This window comes from Culex quinquefasciatus, chromosome 2, assembly GCF_015732765.1.
Source record: "Culex quinquefasciatus strain JHB chromosome 2, VPISU_Cqui_1.0_pri_paternal, whole genome shotgun sequence".
NCBI lineage: Eukaryota > Metazoa > Arthropoda > Insecta > Diptera > Culicidae > Culex > Culex quinquefasciatus.
The window spans coordinates 115,910,795-115,929,806 of NC_051862.1; the positions used below are offsets into that span (position 1 = coordinate 115,910,795).

A 19,012-nucleotide genomic window follows, 5' to 3' on the forward strand; every position below is an offset into this window, starting at 1 on the left:
CATAATTGTAATTAAGTACGAGCTTTAGCCTTAAAATACCAACTTATTCATGTAATATAAGCAAGGCTGCCTTTGAGAATACATCTGCTTAACGGTGTTTTAATGGTTTTAATGCAATTATGGAAAAATGCCATTTAAAGTTAATTAAAATAAGTTTTACCAAATTTTCGGATAAGGTGTAAAACAGGTATTCGCCTACTTGATACAGCATTTGACGTATTGATTCCAGGGTAAAGGAGATCTATTTCTTTTTTCAAAAATGTTTTATTTAATTATTTTTTAAATCAATTGTACAATTCCAAAACTTCAAACATACGTGGAATTTCCCGAGGATTCCGAATATTTCGAAATTGAGACCAAAAAGTGCCATCTGTTTGGCATACAGGGCTTAAACTAACGTTGTAAAATGTTTGTTATACAAATATCGAAAAACTATGAGAAAGGCTGCGATTGACCAAAAAGTTAATACCGTAGGCTTATAGTCCTTATAGTCCATGAAATTCCCAAACTTTTGACCTTTTTTTTTGAGTATGGGTGTACTAGGCTGTTGCAAAAAGATATTGGGGTTTTAGAAAAATCTATTTTTAGCGGTAATTTGTAAAAGCTAGGAGAAAAAGTCAAGCCAATCCTGGATGTCCATTTTGAAGGGCTTCAAAAGACCTTTCGAACGCAACTATGGGAGTTAGAATTGATGAAGGTTTACGAAAATGCGAGCAATTTTAGGATTTTTTTAAATGTTTTTTGGACCTCAAATTTTAATGCCCGTTCTACCCCACTTCCCTTTGTCGTAGAAGGCTCATATTTAGCATGAGTTCATCTCATGTATAGACAAACAAACGCAGAAAGTTTCATCCAAATCGGAGCACCTCGATACGACCTGTTACACATTGAGCATGAGCATGAGCATGGTTGACTGCCAATGAGCTGCTACTCCGTTATTGACAGATCAGCTGAAGTTAAACAATGAATTAAAAATGATCAGTGGGAGCCAACCATCCGTTCACTGTTTAACCTCTGAAGATCCCTACTTTATTTGTCAATACCGACGCCCTCCCAAGAAGCCTGCAGTTCAACGAAAGGAAGGAATGTTAGTCCGATAGTTGAAGTTGCAGACTCATCAAGCACATAGTTTTTCGCTGATTCGTTGATACCGCTTGAGACCGTTGAATCCACAGCATCTCCTTCAAGCATCACGTGATTAATATTTTTTTGGGTTAGTAGGATAAGGTATTGGCTTTTCGATGCCTCCCGAGCTACGACGCTATGGGGAGGACTTTCATAACAGACCCGTCGGCGAGCCTTCCGAGCAACGAAGCTAAGGGAAGGTCTTTCTGGTTAACACACAAAATCACTCACACACAGTTATTTTGCTCCACTATTAACTCGACGATCCAAATTGTCAGTGCGTCTTTCGATCATTATACAGAAGTTGCTTTTTTACCGCAAAAAAATAAAACCTTATTCGAAAAATTTAAACACAATCCACCCGACGCCGTGCCTTCCGATCAACGATTATATAGGAAGGGCTTTGAAAATCACAAAAAATCACTTTCACGCGCTCCCTTTGCCAATTATGCACTCGCACCTCGATACGACCTGTTACACATTGGTTAAAAACTCGCTCTTAAAGCTTTGTCGACCCACTACATACTTCTCCTCTTTTTCGTGACCGACACAGGTCGCGTTTGGGTAATTTTTCCCTCAAATTGGGTACCTACTTGACAATCCTGTCTGTGTTCGGTATTTTAGAGGACGTAATTTTCGTGTTAACATAAATCAACGGTTAGATGTCAAAAATACTTTGAGTTGGATTTAATTTTTGACCAGAATATTTATTTTCTTATTTATTTGCAGTTTAAAATGGTCGTATTGGCCCAAGGGCCGGGGCCCTTCGTCTCCCGCCGTGACGTGATTGAAAGCACCATCTCAGAAGTTGAATCAGTAAATAGCATCGGATTTTCCAAAACAACCATCGACAGCAGCTACCATCAGCAGGGTCGTCGTCCAATCGAGCGCTTTGATTTTTCTTCGTCATTGTTTTTGAACTTTAGCGAAGAAAATCTATTGTCGTTAGAGGGCCCGCCAGCAGCGGAAGCCCTTTTTGTTCTTTCTGCATGGATTCAATGAAACGTAGCGAGGCCAGCAGCAGCCACCACCAAAAAAAGGTGGTTTTAACGAACCAAGCAACAGACAGCAATAACAAACAAGTAAATCTTAGCGGTAGTAATCTGAACAATAATACGATAAGTAATAAGCAGCAGCATCAATCGGCTCCATTGAATCCAAATCAAACGCCTGGAGTATCATCATCGTCTACATCAGCGACTGCAAGCGATATTGCCAAGGATTCCAATTTTGAGTACGACGATAACGAGTGGGATGTTGGTATAGGTGATCTGATAATTGATTTAGACGCAGATATTGAAAAGTCGTCCGTCAGTAATCAGCAACCAACGACATCGACTCAGTCCTTGGCTACGATAAGCTCGCTAGCGAACGAGAGTGATTCCTTAGGTTCAACACCGGAATCACAGCAAAGCATTGAACCTGTGACGACCGGTCACAGTACCAAACATTCAGTCTCTACACCGGCGTCAACAAAAGGAGGAATCACGTCTTCAGCCACGCCGAAGCACCATTCCTCTTCTACCTCTTCCCCCTCTTCATCGTCATCGGTTGCACCCTTGACTCCTGGGCACCATCATCACCATCACCATCATCACAAATCTAGTAGTAACAACCCAGAATCTGGCAGTCGCAGTGAAAGCAATCTGTCGAAACATTCTGTACTGCTGAGCCAGCTGAACAACAACAAACACTCATCGACCTTCCCTGAACTACCCGTCGCATTGAAACGTCACTATAGTTCCAGTAGTTCTAGCGGCAGCAGCACACACCTTGAATCGCCAAAGAGCAGCAAGGGTTGCAGCTCAAGCACCATGTCATCCACGACCAACAGTTCCGGTGGTAAATCAGCCACTAAACTTTCAGTTGATCATCAGGCCACACTAGACAAAGGGTTGAAGATGAAAATCAAGCGCACCAAACCCGGTACGAAAACGTCAGAAGCAAAGCATGAAATCGTAAAGGCAGAACAAAACGGTACCAGTTCACTGTCGTCGTCAAACGCGGAGGAAACCAATAGTAACAGCGGTTCCAGCTCCAACAACAAAAAGCATTCACAAACACAGCCCCAATCTCAGGCGCAAGTTGCAAGCAGTATGCCTCAACAGCAACATCAACAACAACAGCAGCAGCAGCAGCAGCAACAACAACAACAGCAACAGCAAGGAACAAAACGCGGCAGCAGCGGACACCGCAGAGATAAAACAAAGGAGAAAACAACGCATCACAATCAACGTGATAAGAACGAACACAATAGCAACAGTAGCGGCGGCGGCAGTAACTCTTCCGGCGGAGACCGAGGTGGCTGCAGTTGTACGCACGACATGCACGTGAACGGCATCCAGCAGCCTTGTTCAAGCGCAAACTGCATACGAACCAGAACCTCCGACCAATCGATGGCGTCGCTTTCGCAAAGGCTATCAAATCAGAACAACACGAGGTAAAGTATTTTTCACTGACGCGGTATCTTTATTTTTGTATCAATAACTCACTAGTGAACTCTTCAAATTCATTGCAGTACAAGTACTTCAACTAGTTTATTCTCGTCAAATACCAATACGGGTCCTTCGTTAAGTAGTAGTAGTAATACTCCGAACGCACCGGGCCCACCGTCTACCAAGGACGGTGCAAAGGTAAAGAACTGTTAGTTTTACGTTTTTTGTCCATGTTGTTCAAATATTTCCTTTCCTGCAGCTATCGAACCAGCAACACTCCAGTTCTTCTGGAAGCGGAGGCAGTAGTTCCGGTAGTGGTAACGCAAGTTCTGGCGGTAACAGTTCCACCATCGGAAGCGGATCCTCTTCGTCATCCAGCAATGTGTTGAAGTCACAATTGCAATCCACGTCGGCGGTTCCTTCGAGTTTGCTGACCGCACTCTCCTCCGGGACCAGCGCCGTGTCCAACCTTCTGTCGACACCGTCGGGCAGCGCAGCGGGGCCCTCTTCCGGTAGTAGCAGCACGCTAGCAGCAGGAGAGCATAGCTCGTCATCATCACTGCTGGACGACAAAGGTAGCTCGAGTCCGCCACCTGCCAAACGACACAAGTGTGATCCCAAGGATATGGTGGACGTTTGCGTGGGCACATCCGTCGGCACAATCACCGAGCCGGACTGCCTGGGTCCGTGCGAGCCGGGCACGTCGGTAACGTTGGAAGGTATCGTGTGGCACGAAACCGAGGGAGGTGTTTTAGTAGTTAACGTAACATGGCGCGGTAAAACCTACGTCGGAACCCTGATAGACTGTACAAAGCATGACTGGGCACCACCACGGTACGTTTGGGAGGAAATTGGTGTCGCAAGTTGTTGCTTTCTATTAAATGTCTTGATTTTTTTTTTTTAGATTTTGTGATTCACCAACGGAAGAGTTCGACTCGCGTACACCAAAGGGCAGGGGCAAGCGAGGCCGCAGCTCGGCGTTGTTTCCCGTAAACGACTTAAGCAATTTTACCGAAACCCGAAGTTCGGTGAGTTTTAGGGCGTGATTTTTGTTAAGTTTCACGACTAATTTTGGTCCACTCCACAGATGCATAGCAAACTGCGGAACGGTGGAGCGAAGGGGCGCGGTGGCCGCGGAACAACCACAACTGCTGAGAGCAACTCGTCAAAGACAACAACCACAACCACAACGACGGCGAGTTCTTCGAGTGGTACGAGCACAAGCATAAGTTCAAATACTCCCTCGACATCGCCGGTGGCCTTTCTGCCGCCCCGATCCGAGAAGCGCAAATCGAAAGATGAACCTCCATCGCCCGTCAACGGTGGCGGAAGCGGAAACAGCAGCAGCAATAGCAGCAATTCCGGCAACACGGTCAGCGGAAGCACGATCGGCAGCAGTGTGATAAATTCCTCCAGTGAAAAGGTCAACAACGGGACGGCTGGCACGCAGAGTGTGGTCAACCCAATGACCGGACTGAACGTGCAGATTTCTACCAAGAAATGCAAGAGCACATCCTCACCATGCGCAATTTCTCCCGTTTTGTTGGAGTGTCCCGAGCAGGATTGCAGCAAGAAGTACAAACATGCAAACGGCTTAAGGTACCACCAAAGCCATGCCCATGGGAGTATTTCCTCGATGGATGAGGACTCGTCTCAGCCACCGGAATCACCACAACGAGTTGCACCTCCAACAACACCATCACCCTCACCTACAGTACAGTTGTCGAATCTTCCAACGGTGCCAGTTACTACAACAGCTACGGCAACATCTACGAGTAGTTTGGCGCCAACCTCAACGACTGCATCTTTTAGTGCGACGGCGCAAGTGTTCACCGCCGTCACTTTGGCCTCAAATCAAAATACAACCACAACACCAACACCAACGACCGCCGTCGGTTCAACTGTTGCGAGCAGTTTGGTATCTTCGACGCCGGCCCTACCCATGACCGAGAGCCTAACGACGACGTCAGTAAGCACACCGGTAACTGTGGCTAGTACTGCCAGCATAGTGACGCCAACCGTCAGCTCACAGCACACGACAACGTCGCCGGCTACTGCTGCTGGGGGCAGCATCACCACCGGTGTCGCTGGATCAACGCAGCCACACGCGCCGGTCATCGGTGGTTCGACACTGTTGGGTTCGGCGCTGGCAGGCAATCAAAATGGTTCCGGAGCTCAGTCTTCCCCTCAAATTCCGACTACGCCGCAGCAGCAGGTTGGATCGTTACCACAAACGAACAACAACGGCATCACTTCAACTCCAACGCGATCGGATCCGAACGCCAAAAGTAAATCGGGTGTGCTGCGGTTCGGGCCGTTACCAGGGGATGCACCGGTTCCTCAGGGTTCGTCGGGTATTCCCAACGCTTCAGGACCAATGCCTGGCGGTTTGACAGTAGCCGGAAACCTTCTCGCTATGCCGCCGTCCGCTCCCGGAACGCCCGAAGGTAGAAATACTTAATTAGATCCACGAAGGACTTTTACTAGACTTTCTTTGTTTTTTTTTTTTTGCTTCAGGTTTGAACATGAAATCACAAAATTGTTCCAAGCAAAAGAAGAACCGGAAGTCTCCGGGGCCATCAGAGTTCGACGTGGCTGCAGCCAACCGAGCTGAAGACGTTCAGAGTCCAGCGTACAGTGATATCAGTGACGATTCGACGCCCGTGGTTGACCCGAATGATTTGGGTAAGATGATTTAGATTTACAAAAGGATGAAAAACTATAAAGTTGTTCTATTTTTTTTATTGCAGATAAGCCCAAAGGTCCCCAAATCCAAGACATCACAAAGAAACCTAACGAAGCAACCGTTGGTCAGATGGGACCACTTTCCGGTTACGGGATGTACCCGTACTATCCGGGCATGCCCCACCAGTCACCCTACTATTCGGCCACCGACCATCCTGGAAAACCACCGGGGCTGGGCCATTCGCCGCTCGGACCAAACGCCTCCATGGACTATAAAAGCAAGGAGCCGCCTCTGGATCTTATTAACAAACCAAATTCGCTGCCACAACAACCACAACCACAACCGGCACCTTCACAACAAGGCCCGGGCCAGTCTTCGCATCCACAGCAACAGCAGCAGCAACTACCACCTCCGTCTGGGGACGGGCCAGGTCAGCCGGGCAACAAGGATGGTGCACCTCCGGGACCACCACCAAACCATCCCGGAGCCAGTAAAATGATGCAGCACTTTTATCCTTATGGGTAAGCTCGACTTTCGTCTGCTGAGATTGCTTTTTTACTTATCATTGTTTCTTCTACACATTGAATAGTTACATGCCAGCCGGATTTGGTTACAATCTGGATCCCAACTATGGTCCGGTTTCGATGATATCTGAAGAGAGCAAACTGGCACAGCAGCAGCAGCAGCAGCAACAGCAACCTCCACCTCAGATCAAGGAAGAGCGAATGAAGGAGAGTCCAAGCCCTAACGAGTACACCAAAATGGGACCCCAGGTAAAACGGTCTAACGATGGTCGGTTGTATGCATTAAACGTTAACTTTGTTTGATTTCAGATGGTACCAACGAAACTGATCAAATCAGAACCGATGCTGGTTAAAGATATCAAGACTGAAGGTGGGCATTCAATGCATCCGAAGGATCAGCCTGCGCCTGGCCCCCAGCCAGGACAACCGTCGATTAGTGCCTATGGTGGTGGAATGTTCCAGCGACACGGACTCAACGTTGGGCCACCCAACCAACCCGCGCCGCAACACATGAACCGCGACGAGGAGCTTCGACGGTATGTAGCATTAAAACGCTGCAAGTACGGTCTTTGTCCACGATAACCATGAAATCTTGTTTCTTTCTTCTAGTTTGTTCAACTATCCTGATCAGCGAAGATCGGGACCACCGGGCGGGCCATCAGGCCCGAACATGGGCCCCAAGGACGAACCTCCCTCACCGTCGCAAGCACTGCCCGGTCATCCTAATCATGGTTCCGGACCGCATGGACAACCATCACTACAGAGCAGTTCCAACAATCCCCAGCAGCAGCAGCAGCAGCAGCAGCAACACCAGTCACAGCAAAAAGGGTCGAAAAATTCATCCTCTTCACAGGGCCAACTGATGAAGCAGCAGAAAGATATTAAACTGGAAGACAAGGAAATGATCAAGGTCAAGCAAGAGGGACAGAAACCGACCATGGAGACGCAGGGTCCTCCTCCTCCCCCGACTTCGCAGTACTATCCACATTCGCTGTACATGAGCGCAGCTCCGTTTGGATTTGATCCAAATCATCAAATGTACAGAAACATGTTGGTGCCCACGGCATCGTACAGTGCGCCTCCATATCACTTGCAAATACCGCGGTACACAACGCCTGAGGACTTGTCACGAAATCCTAGTACAAAAGCTTTAGACTTACTACAGCATCACGCCAGTCAATACTATAACTCGCATAAGATTCACGAGCTTAGAGAGGGTGCGCTAAAGAGTCCTACCAGCAACGTTAAAGTAAGCGTATCTAGTCCCAATCTATCTCAGCAGTCCAGTCAAAACCCTAACATGTGCATTCCTCCATCAAATAGTAGCATCAATAGCTCAGGATTATCGTTACAGCAGCAGCAACAACAGCAGCAGCAACCTTCACCATCCACGCACCCGCAACAGCAACCGCCAGGGGCTCCCCTTCAGCCTTCACAAGGTACCTCTCGGTTCAGAGCTACTCTGCACCAGCAACATACCTGTATCTAATTGTCGTTTCGTTATTTGTTTTTTCGTTTGCAGGTGGGGGTCCCAGTGCTGGTAGCAATCCAGGTGCCGGTGGAGGAGTGGGATCAGAATTGCAAAAAGATCCCGGTGGTGCCGGTGCGCTGGGGCAAAAGGACGCACGCGACAGGTTAGTGGCAAACATCTTTCAGTGATTTGAGATAGATAGTTAATATCGCTGGTCTGTTGAAACTGTTACTGAAAGAGTTCAATCTTCCGTATCATCATTCTTCGAACATTACCGCGATGATCTACAATCAGGCCTGCAAAATGTTTCCAACCCAGCGTACACATGAAGCAAACCAAAATGTCAGTTCACTGCTAGCATGTGACTGTAAGCCTACTGTGTCCGTTCAACCACTGCCGCCTGATGGCCTATCTACAATCACTTAGCTTAGAACATCTAAGTAAAGTAGTTACTTAGGAAAGTCTGCAACTTACGTTCGTCATCCACAATCAACTTAGAAAACTTGCTGGGCTGATATACGTTGCTATGCAGTTGTTTGTTTACCTTTGATATGGAAACGTCAACTTACCGTAGATTTTGAAATTTTCCAAACCAAACGTCAGTTTCTAATTTGATTACTTTTCCATTGTAGAAACTCAGATTCATTTCCATTGATTCAAATTCCTAAGCTAAGTGAAATTTTCTAAGCTAAGTGATTGTAGATAGGCCATGACTCGTGCCAGTCGGCTGCTGGAGAATGAGAGACGTGAAAAAATTAGCTACACTCACTCAATTCGTGTCGCATGACTGACTCGTAAAATCCTCTCTAAACACTATGTTGACTATTTTTAAACAATTGAATGGTTCTAGACTGTGCAAAACACTTAAAACAACAATAACTTATATTCAAAATTACATTTCCACGCATAAATGCCAACTTTTTGTGCAAAAACTTGTTTCTTTATGTGTGTGCGTGAAACGTCGAATGAGCGTTGGTCGACTACTGCCTCGCATTGCAGCTGCTCAGTGAGCTAGGGCACTCACGACTGAGTCGGGTTGGTTTATGTCACGGTTTTGCGGTTCAGTGAATGGATCTAGAAAAATCGTGTAGCGTCGCCGATTTTCGCGTCAGGACCCCTGACATTTTCGGCTCTGTCTACAATGATCTACAATCAAATTTACAACTCCAATACTTCTAACTTTCGTGAAATTTTCCGAGGATTCCGAATATGACAAAATTGAGATCAAAAAGTGCCGCTATGACGGCCTACAGGGCAAAAACTAACGTTGTAAAATGTTTGTTAAAGAAAAATCGAAAAACTATGAGAAAAACTGCGATTGGCCAAAAAGTTATTCCGTAGGCTTATAGTCCATGAAATTACCTATCTTTTGACCTAAGGGAGTATTAGTGTTGGAGGTTGTTGGAAAAAGATATTAAGGTTTTAAAAAAATCCATTTTTAACAGTTATTTGCAAAAGCTATGAGAAAAAACCAAACCAATCCTGGATGTCTATGGCACATTTTGAAGTGCTTTAAAACACCTTTCGAATGCATCTAAGAGAGTTGGAATTTACGGAAATGCGAGCAATTTTAATATTTTTAATGTTTTTTCGACCTCAAACTTCAAAGCCCGTTTTACCACACTTCCCTTTGTCGTAGAGGGCTCATATTTGGCATGAGTTCATCTCATGTATAGACAACCAAACGCTGAAAGTTTCATCCAAATAGGAGCACCTCGATACGACCTGTTACACATTGGTGAAAAACTCGCTCTTAAAACAAACCTTGACAACTAACGAACGAAGCTAAAAATCATAGGTGACTTGATCAACAACAAAAATCTTTATCAGAGGTTTTGCACGGAAAAGGACAAAAATAAGAGGATTTTTTTCAAAATCAATTTAAGCTCAAGTTTAAACCAGACATGCATCGGCACTATGAGCTCTTTTTAACGGCACTCAGCTTGTTCTAGATGGCATTTTCGTTTAAAGCAATGTTATGCTTGTTGCTAAGTAAAAATCTCTTGTTTTTGGCTTGAACAATGTGTAGTAAACATTGGTTCATTGGAAAATCCGATTTTAGACATATTTTCATATAAATGTTCTCTTAAGCTCTCAAGAAGAACTTCTTAAAAGCTCTTTGAGTGCAATTAAGAGTTCTTAACCTATATCTCAGTTGGGTTTCAAAATAATCTCTCAGGGTCTTCGGGAGCCTAAAAGACAAGCGTAATTAGCGTATTCTAATCACTGACACAACATGCTGGGTATCTTCTACGTGAAATGCCAAACAAGTTCTTCTAAAAGAGGAGTTAGAGCGGATGCATGTCTGGTTTAAACCGTACAATCGTACACAGCACGTTTAAATTTCTTCTGGAAATCTGCTTTAGCTTATCAAAAATTTAAGCACAAAGGCAGGGCTATCTTTGCGTATTGCGATCGGGTCCAAATTTTAGCCGTCTATGCCGCGAAAGTTCTGTGAGAACTCTGAAATAGATTGCGCATTCTTTACAAATACTTGACGAGATGCTAAGAAACCCTACAAAAAAAAAAAAAAAAAGGTTCCGGACATAGACCATCAATGTTACTATTTTCTTTTGTCTTTAAATTTTTTTTAAGTAAACTGATAAACTTCTATCTTTCTTTTCTGCAGCCCACCACCTCAGCGACACGTGCACACCCACCATCACACGCACGTCGGCTTGGGGTATCCGATGTTCCAAGCACCCTACGGAGGTTTGTATTTTAACTAACCTACTGAACTTGCCCTCAAATCGATATTAATGGTTTCACTTTCGCTTCCCGCTTTCTTACAGCGGCCGTTCTGGCGAGTCAACAGGCGGCCGCCGCTGTAACTGTGATAAGTCCATTCCAGACTGGACCTCCTGCCAAATAGAGGAGAACAAACAAAAAAATCGCGGAAAGTTCGGCAACGACAACTGGCCAATCATAGGAGCTGGTTCCTGTGCGTTTTTCCACAAGCGACGAAGATCACGACGTAACACGAGTGTAGCTGCAGTAATTTGAGATGGAAGATACTCTCTTGCTTGTTGTCCGAGATATTCAAACCGTGCTTCCACTTGCAACTTGTGAGTGAACATTCTACCCATCTCCTTTCTTCGAGTGCGAGCACCATTTTTGACGAGTCAACCGACCAAAATCAAGAGCAAACTCCGTGTTTGTCGGAACATGTGAACAAATTGGAAGTGAATATTTTCTACTGTGGTGTACTATGGATGAGGTTTTAACTGGAAAGAAAAGTAAAAATATAACTGTTTAGGACTTAACGTTTAAAAGTGTAGATTTAGTATTTCTAACGTAACCGTAGGAATAGTGTAGATGAAAATATCTATTTTTGTACAAAAAGATAATAAAATAAGAAAAAAAAACTACAACTTTACTAGTAGCGCAACTGTGTGGTGAACATTGTAGGTAATTTACACTATTATACTTGTTAGAGCATAGTTTCGTAAGGTGTAGACTGTGTCCTAATAATAATTTGTTTTTGTTGTCGTTGCAAGGCGACTTTTGAGCAGTTTTTTTTTTCGTCTTAATTTTGTCACTTTCATGTAAATATACGCTCCCAGTCTTTAAAAACAGAGAAAAGGTATTTTTACATGCATTCTCTGCGACGAAACCAGCCAATTCATGATTTACTTTTTCAGTTTTGCAATTTCGGGTCACATTTTCAATATATTAAAAAACAAACAATAATCAACTATTTGAAAATACGGGCAAGTATAGATTCAAAGTAGGTTACATGACTGATAAACTTTTTAATACGGTAAAAAGCGTGACTGCAAGCAAAGCTTTTCAGTAAAAATGGTGATGATCATGAATATGTTTAGCAAGGGTAGAATGAGAGAGCTCTATTTGTACGATACTTTTGACGTTGTAAATAAGACACTACACCAGGTGACGACTAATGCTACGCTCCAACGACAGAATAATTGTTTTCAGGATTTACTTGCGGTCGCTGTTAAAAATGAACACGACACGACGGTAGTCATTTAAAAGCTGTTTCAAAATCACACACTCAGCCGACAGCGGTGATCATCTGTGACGAGGATTACGTATTTCAATGTTTGTTGCGTTAATCTTTAAACGAAAAAAAAAACAGCCATCGCCGGTAGACTCGATGCTTGTAAATAATAAAATTGAAATTTTAAATTTGGACAAATTAAATTATGTGATTTTGCGCAGTGTGGAAAAAAAGTCTTGTCGGATTGTAGCGAAACTGTATGTAATAAACCATATACGACTTATTAAAACACTCATGAGAAGCTAGCAGTAAATTAAAAGCAGAACGAATCGTAAACAAAGCTTTAGATGTGAACATATTAATAAAAAGTGAGGTAACATAATATTGTAGCGCAAGTTGTTGAGCGAATTAAAACAAGCATTGAGAATTAGTGTAAAGGTATTTTTGAGTGCTTTTTATACCTGTGTCTTGACGCCATTTAAACCTGGTACAAAAAGTACTCGTTACGCTTTACCTTGGACAAAAGAAAAGCATAATGGAAGCAAAAATTCACACAAACGACTATCAAGATTCGTTTCAATTGGACAAGGAGATTAATTACAAAATATGTGTATAAAAAAAAAACAAAGCAAAAACTATTACTACATTTAAACTATAATACATATTAAAATAGAAATACATTCCTTGTATTAAAGCATAAAAATTGGTGAAAATCATAAAATAAACAATTATAATAACACATTTACATTTTTAGTTTATTTTTGCCGATGACCATATCAGGACTTGGACCACTTTTTATATAATCCATTTCTCTTGCAGCATTTCAGAATGTGCCTTATAATAGAAAGTTAGAGGGGTCAAGAAACAGGTCTTTATTTGACAGAGGTAGAACTTGGAATGGTGATCGCAGTGTGTTAACTATCGTGGCAATCTGCGATCTAGTTGTTCGGTTGTCAAGGGCAGTTGCCCTTAAACACTCCCACTCAAACGAAGAAACCAAGCTTCATCTTCAAGACTTCAGCTTCATCTTCAGTTAAAGCGCAAATCTTCGTCTTTGCCTTCGTCGATACGAGCTACCGCCGCTCTTCGGAGTTGATAGTCTCACTTTAGGCTCCTAATGAGAATCCTTGTAGTCAAGACGTACGCCACAATTTCATTCACCTTCTCATCGACATATTCCTTCTCCAGGGCAGCTGGAACTGTTTCTTCTAGAAACTCATCTTCCCAAACGTCATCCTTTTCTTCGTCAACAAGAACATTCTGCGACATCATGGCGCGCGCGGTTTCACATTGTTGAAAGATGTTCAACTCGTATATTTACGTATATTCTGCCCCCCCCCCCCCCCTTGCTTTTTTTATTCTTAACTTATTTTTATTAGATCCTATAAGGTGCAGCGACCAGGTTGGGACCGAGGATCAGTTTAAAAGGTAGTATATATAAAAAAATAATAATAATAATAATAACAAAAATAACTCCTTATACTCCGTACTTCGAGATCATGTAACTGACGGGGGTTACTTGGTCCTGCGGGGCGAGGGTGATCCTTCGATTTTCAGACCGGAACTGCGCCCGGCAGCGGAGGGAACTCCGCTGGCGTAAACGCCTTAACTGCTGGACTCTGCTTCTCCGCCTTCCTTGCCGGCGGTTTTGGTTTCGACGCCTGCTGGCGCCTCTGGATGAAGTCCGCACGCTTGGGGCAGCTGCGGTCTGTGGCTTCGTGGGCTCCAGAGCAGTTGGCACACCGCTTCGGCTCGGCTTCTTGGACCTTACACTCGTCCGTCTAGTGGGGACCCCCTCAGTTGTTGCACCTCCCGTTGAGGTAACAGTTCCTGGTTCCATGGCCCAGCTGCAAGCATTTCCTGCACTGGGTCACCGCTTGTTCCGGTTGGCCTCCCACCGGATGATATTGCTTGCCACAACTTTCATTTCAAAGAGCTTTTTCAGATTGGTGTATCCCTTGGGGAAGAACACAATGTACGGAGTTTCGTCCACGGTAAACTTTTCCTTCAGCTTGATGACATGCACCTCCAGCGCGTCCAGCTTTAGATCCGCCTTCAGCAAGTACTTGACCTCATCCAGTTTCAGTTCATCAGGTAAACCACGAACAACGACCCGGTGAGATCGTTCGCTCCTTCGGCCATGGGTGTAGGATTCAACTTTCTTCTTCTTGAGGATCTCTTGCAACTTGTCAAAATCTTTGAGAGAGAAGCAGGTCACTTTGGTTCCAAATCGGGTTGAAACCAAATTTACTATCGCCACGAGCTTGTAAAAATCCGTGGTTTCACCACCAGAGGTGGTTGCTTTTGTTTACTTGCTGTCTGGCCGGGTGCTGGAACCGCCGGGGCGGCCCCTCCTCCTGCTGGTCTGGCATTATTGTTGTTTTCCACTAGCGGGCTGAACTTGTTGTTGTTGAACAGATTCTGCTCAACTTTGCTATCGTCCTCTTTCTTCCATTTGCGCTCGTTTTCCTCCATTCATCGGAATGTTGGGGCGGAAAAACCACCGAAAGAACCACGACGGCCACTATCGGCACTTTTGACCCGCACCACACAACACCTCCAAAAGTAAACAAAGCCGCGAGCGCGCGGCTGCCACACGTCTGTCACACAAGAGCACAGTGGGGGAACTGGCACGGCCTTGCTTCTCGATAGACACTTTACCTCTTTGAATCTTGATCGCCATCCCGTTGTCCTCCAGGCGGCGAACCGAAAACAGGTTGCACTGTAAACCGGGTTTGAACATCACATCGTTAACCACAGCAAACCAGCAGTGACCTTCCACAAGCGTTTTCACTCGAACAGCTGAATCCGCCACCATGCGTTTGGCCGGACTTGGCTACAGAAATCCGCACATTCCTGGACAGTTCCGTTGCCAGTAGCCAGGGTAGGTAAACCATCACCATCGCACTATCATTGATGCATATTTCGGTGCGCTCCTCGTCTCTTAAAATTTCTCTTCTCTTTCGCAGCCGAGTGATGGTCGGCTTGCTATCGCGAATATCGAAAATCCATCGACGAGAAATACCCCACTAGATAAATTAAAATTGATTAGAAAATTTAATATCAAGAATAACAAAATTAATATTAAAATTTATGAAAATCTTGACATTTTTCTAAATACCTTGAATGAATAATAACAGCAATTATGTTTCAATCATTCTTTGATTTAAAATGATGATGAAGTTTTGAAAAAATAGAAACGCTATTTTAAGTTAAGTTATCTTTAACTTTTTGTCATTTTCAGTTGAAACGAAGTATCAAAAACTATACGTTTGCCAATTTAAAAAATAACATGAAAGTTATAAGTATTGTTGAACTTTCGATTATTTTTTCAAAGACTAATTGTTTGTGTTTCTACTCTGAATCATAATAATGAAATTCCATTTTTGAAGTGTTTTTTTTATGTATTGTTTAGTTTTTGTATTTACAAAAAATGCCTATGTTTGGATTTTTTTAAAAATCATTGTGCTTTTTTTTCGCTGGTTAATATTGACTGTTCTTATAGAAAGTTTTTTGTTTGAAATCATTCTTTAGATAAGAAATGCCTATTATTTGAGCATTCTGGAAAAGTCGGGAAATTGAAAATGGAATTTGAGTGGTCACCCCCGTGCCCGACCAGGCTCGATTGACCGAATTTCCACCGTCAGACAGGCACTTGCGTTGGCATGAAAACACTTCAGAAAATGTCACCCTCCTTCTCCTTCTACTACTGTTGCGCTCATGAGGCTGTTCCTTTGGCACTGACATTATAGCCGTTCGAGGTACGGTTGGCAGAAATTCCGTCATGCCGTTCTGGACAGAACCAGCTACAACGGAATCCATCTTCCGGCAATCGCATGTACTCCGGAGATGGCAAAGTTACAGCTTCCAGTTGGCGAGTTTGAACGATATGTGAGTATTTCCTGTTAGATACTAGGAACAGAGTTCAAAGTTGGCCACATCCCGTTCTCGGCGTGAAGAGCCTGTGTGGAAATCGGATGGGAACCTGGCTTGTAAGACAAGCCGCTTGCAAGCGGCAACGGTCGACCAACGATGGTTAACGGTAAACAAAAACAACAACAAAAATCTGACTTTTCTTTACGTCAGCTATGACATTTCTATTAAAGGCGAGATTAAAGGTGTATATATTCAGGATGGGAAAGTATTAATATAATAACAAACGTTATTATACTTATTGATATTTTGTACGATCCAATTCCGTTGGTACGATCAGTTCCTAGCTGGACTCGGTCGCTGGAAACGACCGGCGACTCAACGATCGACGAAATAGGCGGCGGGCCAGATGCGGGCATAAAAATGTCAAAATCTCTTTCCTCCTCACTTCGTCGTCACGCAGAAAAAAGTTTTGTAGAATCAGCCTGTACGAGGTTTGAATCAACAAAATTTTTGTTGAATATAATCAACGCCGATTTTGCGTTGAAACAAACCTTGATTTTATCGATTCCACAAAAGTCTTTTGTTGTTTTGAAAAAGCTGCTTTGACGTTTAGCGTTGATTCAACAAAAAAATTGATTTTCAAATCAACAAAACGTTTTGTTGATTCAAATATGCCTTATTTTTCTGCGTGGTCGCATGATGGCGGCATCGAGCCAGAATTAGGGGTGATCATGTGATAAAAAATGAAAGTTTTTTCAAGAAAAATAATATTATTCCGATCGAATAAAAACATTGCGAGCATGTTCAAACAATTATTCCTGATGTTGGAGAAGTGATAAAAAAGCAAAATTTTAATCCATAATTTTTCTATAAATTGAATTTTTTCACTCCATCTGGGAACCCCTAGGACTATCCACGACCGTTTCCAATGACCGTGAGAAGATGTCAGAAAATCCAGCTACGAGCTAAATCCACAATATATATACAATATAAGTTATAACTTAAAACCATTTCGTTAAAACCGGCTATAACTCGCCCGTGCGAACGGGGTATAACACCCCGGTCGGAAATGGCGGACACAATTCTGGCGTTCGTCTGGGGGCTTGCGCCAGCCATCTGGCAGAATTTCCCCCAGATTTACCCCAGATTTCTGGCGAATATGACACAAACCGGTCGTGCACGGTTCAACCGATTGACTCTCTGGCAGAACTATCGCCCGATTTTCGCCAGGTTCATCTGGCGTTACGCAAAACTTGTCTAGGATAAGTGTGCCAAGTGTGTCTGAACTGCACGACAAACGTCCGCCAGCGCCAGACACTCAAATTTACCAGATTATTTTCCGAGTGGGACGGTTAGGGACCATCCATAAACCACGTGGACATTTTTTTGGGAATCTTTTACCCCCTCCCCCTTCGTGGACAATTGTCCATACAAAAAAAAACTTTTTTGTATGGATCGTGGACTATCGTCATACACCCCCCCCCCTCCCCCCTACTTAAGTGTCCACGTGGTTTATGGATGGCCCTCCCGCATAGTCAACAACCATACAGTCACCATTTGCCGAATGATTTTTCCTAAATGATCTTAATAATACACCAAATAGGGTGCAACCGTACATTTTCCATTCCCCAAACAATCTTACAATTTATTAAATAGGTCGTTAGGTTATGTTACAATACATTTTTACAAAGGATTTTTTTCGTGGATCATAGTCATACCGTACCCCAAACTGTTCAATTTTTATTTTATGTGAACCGTACCACAAATTAATAAAATCCCTGTTTGAAAAATGTCGCACGTCGTACGAGTTGTCGCACGGTTTTGATTTTACCGTTTCGATATCGATTGGTCGAATGGACGACAAACGGACGACAAACACTTGACATGCCCGACATGGTTTTTCTCATCGATTTTTTGACAGCTCGATGACTTTACCGTGTCGTCGCAAACACTTTGAAAGTTTTATTCATGTTCGAACATGTTTCATGAACAGAAGAGCGGCAAAGTCTGTTTTGTCAGAAGTTTTTAAAAAAGAATCGGTTCAGTAATGCGGTGAAGTCAGAGAAGAGTAAGATTTTAATAGACACTTGCGTCTTCAAAACGAATTGTAAATTCCTTTCTGGAAACCATTACCAGGAGAAGGAGGTCAAGGGAGTGGGTTTTTGACTCCCAGCTGAAGGACAACTTTGTGCTCGTGGAGGTGGACGACTTCAACGAATGGGCCGGACATTCAGAAAAATCCAAGGTTGGCGTGGCTTTATCAGGATCTTTACAGTCCGTCGGCTACGAGGAGCACGAGGAGGCCTAATCCAACGGAGAAAACGATCCTAAAGGTGATGGCCGGAGGTTAAGTGGGTGAGGTGCATTCCATCGTGGATAATTGCGGCAGTACAAGGACGGGCAAGACACACGTCATATTCGGATACGGGCTGATACGGGTGACCTACCAGAAGGCCAAGAACTTGACCATTCCGTTGCTTTCGATTCTGGAGATTGAGACGTGCAAACGCCACCTGTGTATAATAAAGCTGGCCTACTTCCCGATCTTGAATCAGAAGCGCTTTAGGCAATCCAAGACGATTCAGGTAAAAATGGCTTATTTGGTAAAAATTTCATGTTAAAAAAAAGTTTCTTTCTCCAAACAGTTCGAATGTTGGTTCCACTGCGCGCCGAAGATCTCAACAGTGGTTTCACCGGCAAGAAATGTCTTCCACCCACACAGCCGCCGGTTCTGCACCAAATTCGCATCCTGAACGAGTTCCAGAACGACAACGCCATGACCCAGGAACCGCAAGACAAAGACGCAAGACAGAAAGAACTACCGCAATTCGCCACCAGTTCCGGCGTGAGCTCGGAGCCTCCGATGGAGGAAATTGACCGATAAAACGAAGTGAAAATTTTGCAGATCGGCCGAAAAGGATACTCCGGGTGAGGACG

General features: G+C 43.9%; 1 protein-coding gene across 2 annotated transcripts in view; it reads left to right on the top strand.

The window, feature by feature from the left end:
• The window catches only part of LOC6041421 (zinc finger protein 608), a 56,822-nt gene extending 43,882 nt beyond the window's left edge, over window positions 1-12,940 (top strand). Inside the window, exons 3-15 of one of the 2 annotated variants that reach the window (XM_038257007.1) lie at window positions 1,855-3,565; window positions 3,644-3,758; window positions 3,820-4,394; window positions 4,465-4,588; window positions 4,648-6,007; window positions 6,078-6,245; window positions 6,311-6,767; window positions 6,836-7,019; window positions 7,080-7,306; window positions 7,380-8,209; window positions 8,293-8,404; window positions 10,871-10,953; window positions 11,034-12,940. In XM_038257007.1, the coding sequence (XP_038112935.1) occupies window positions 2,115-3,565; window positions 3,644-3,758; window positions 3,820-4,394; window positions 4,465-4,588; window positions 4,648-6,007; window positions 6,078-6,245; window positions 6,311-6,767; window positions 6,836-7,019; window positions 7,080-7,306; window positions 7,380-8,209; window positions 8,293-8,404; window positions 10,871-10,953; window positions 11,034-11,113 (5,766 nt within the window). In that variant the 5' untranslated portion in view covers window positions 1,855-2,114 and the 3' untranslated portion in view covers window positions 11,114-12,940. Of the gene's footprint in view, window positions 1-1,854; window positions 3,566-3,643; window positions 3,759-3,819; window positions 4,395-4,464; window positions 4,589-4,647; window positions 6,008-6,077; window positions 6,246-6,310; window positions 6,768-6,835; window positions 7,020-7,079; window positions 7,307-7,379; window positions 8,210-8,292; window positions 8,405-10,870; window positions 10,954-11,033 lie in introns of those variants that run through there. The other variant, XM_038257008.1, reaches the window with a different exon arrangement.
• Window positions 12,941-19,012: the final 6,072 nt, after the last annotated feature.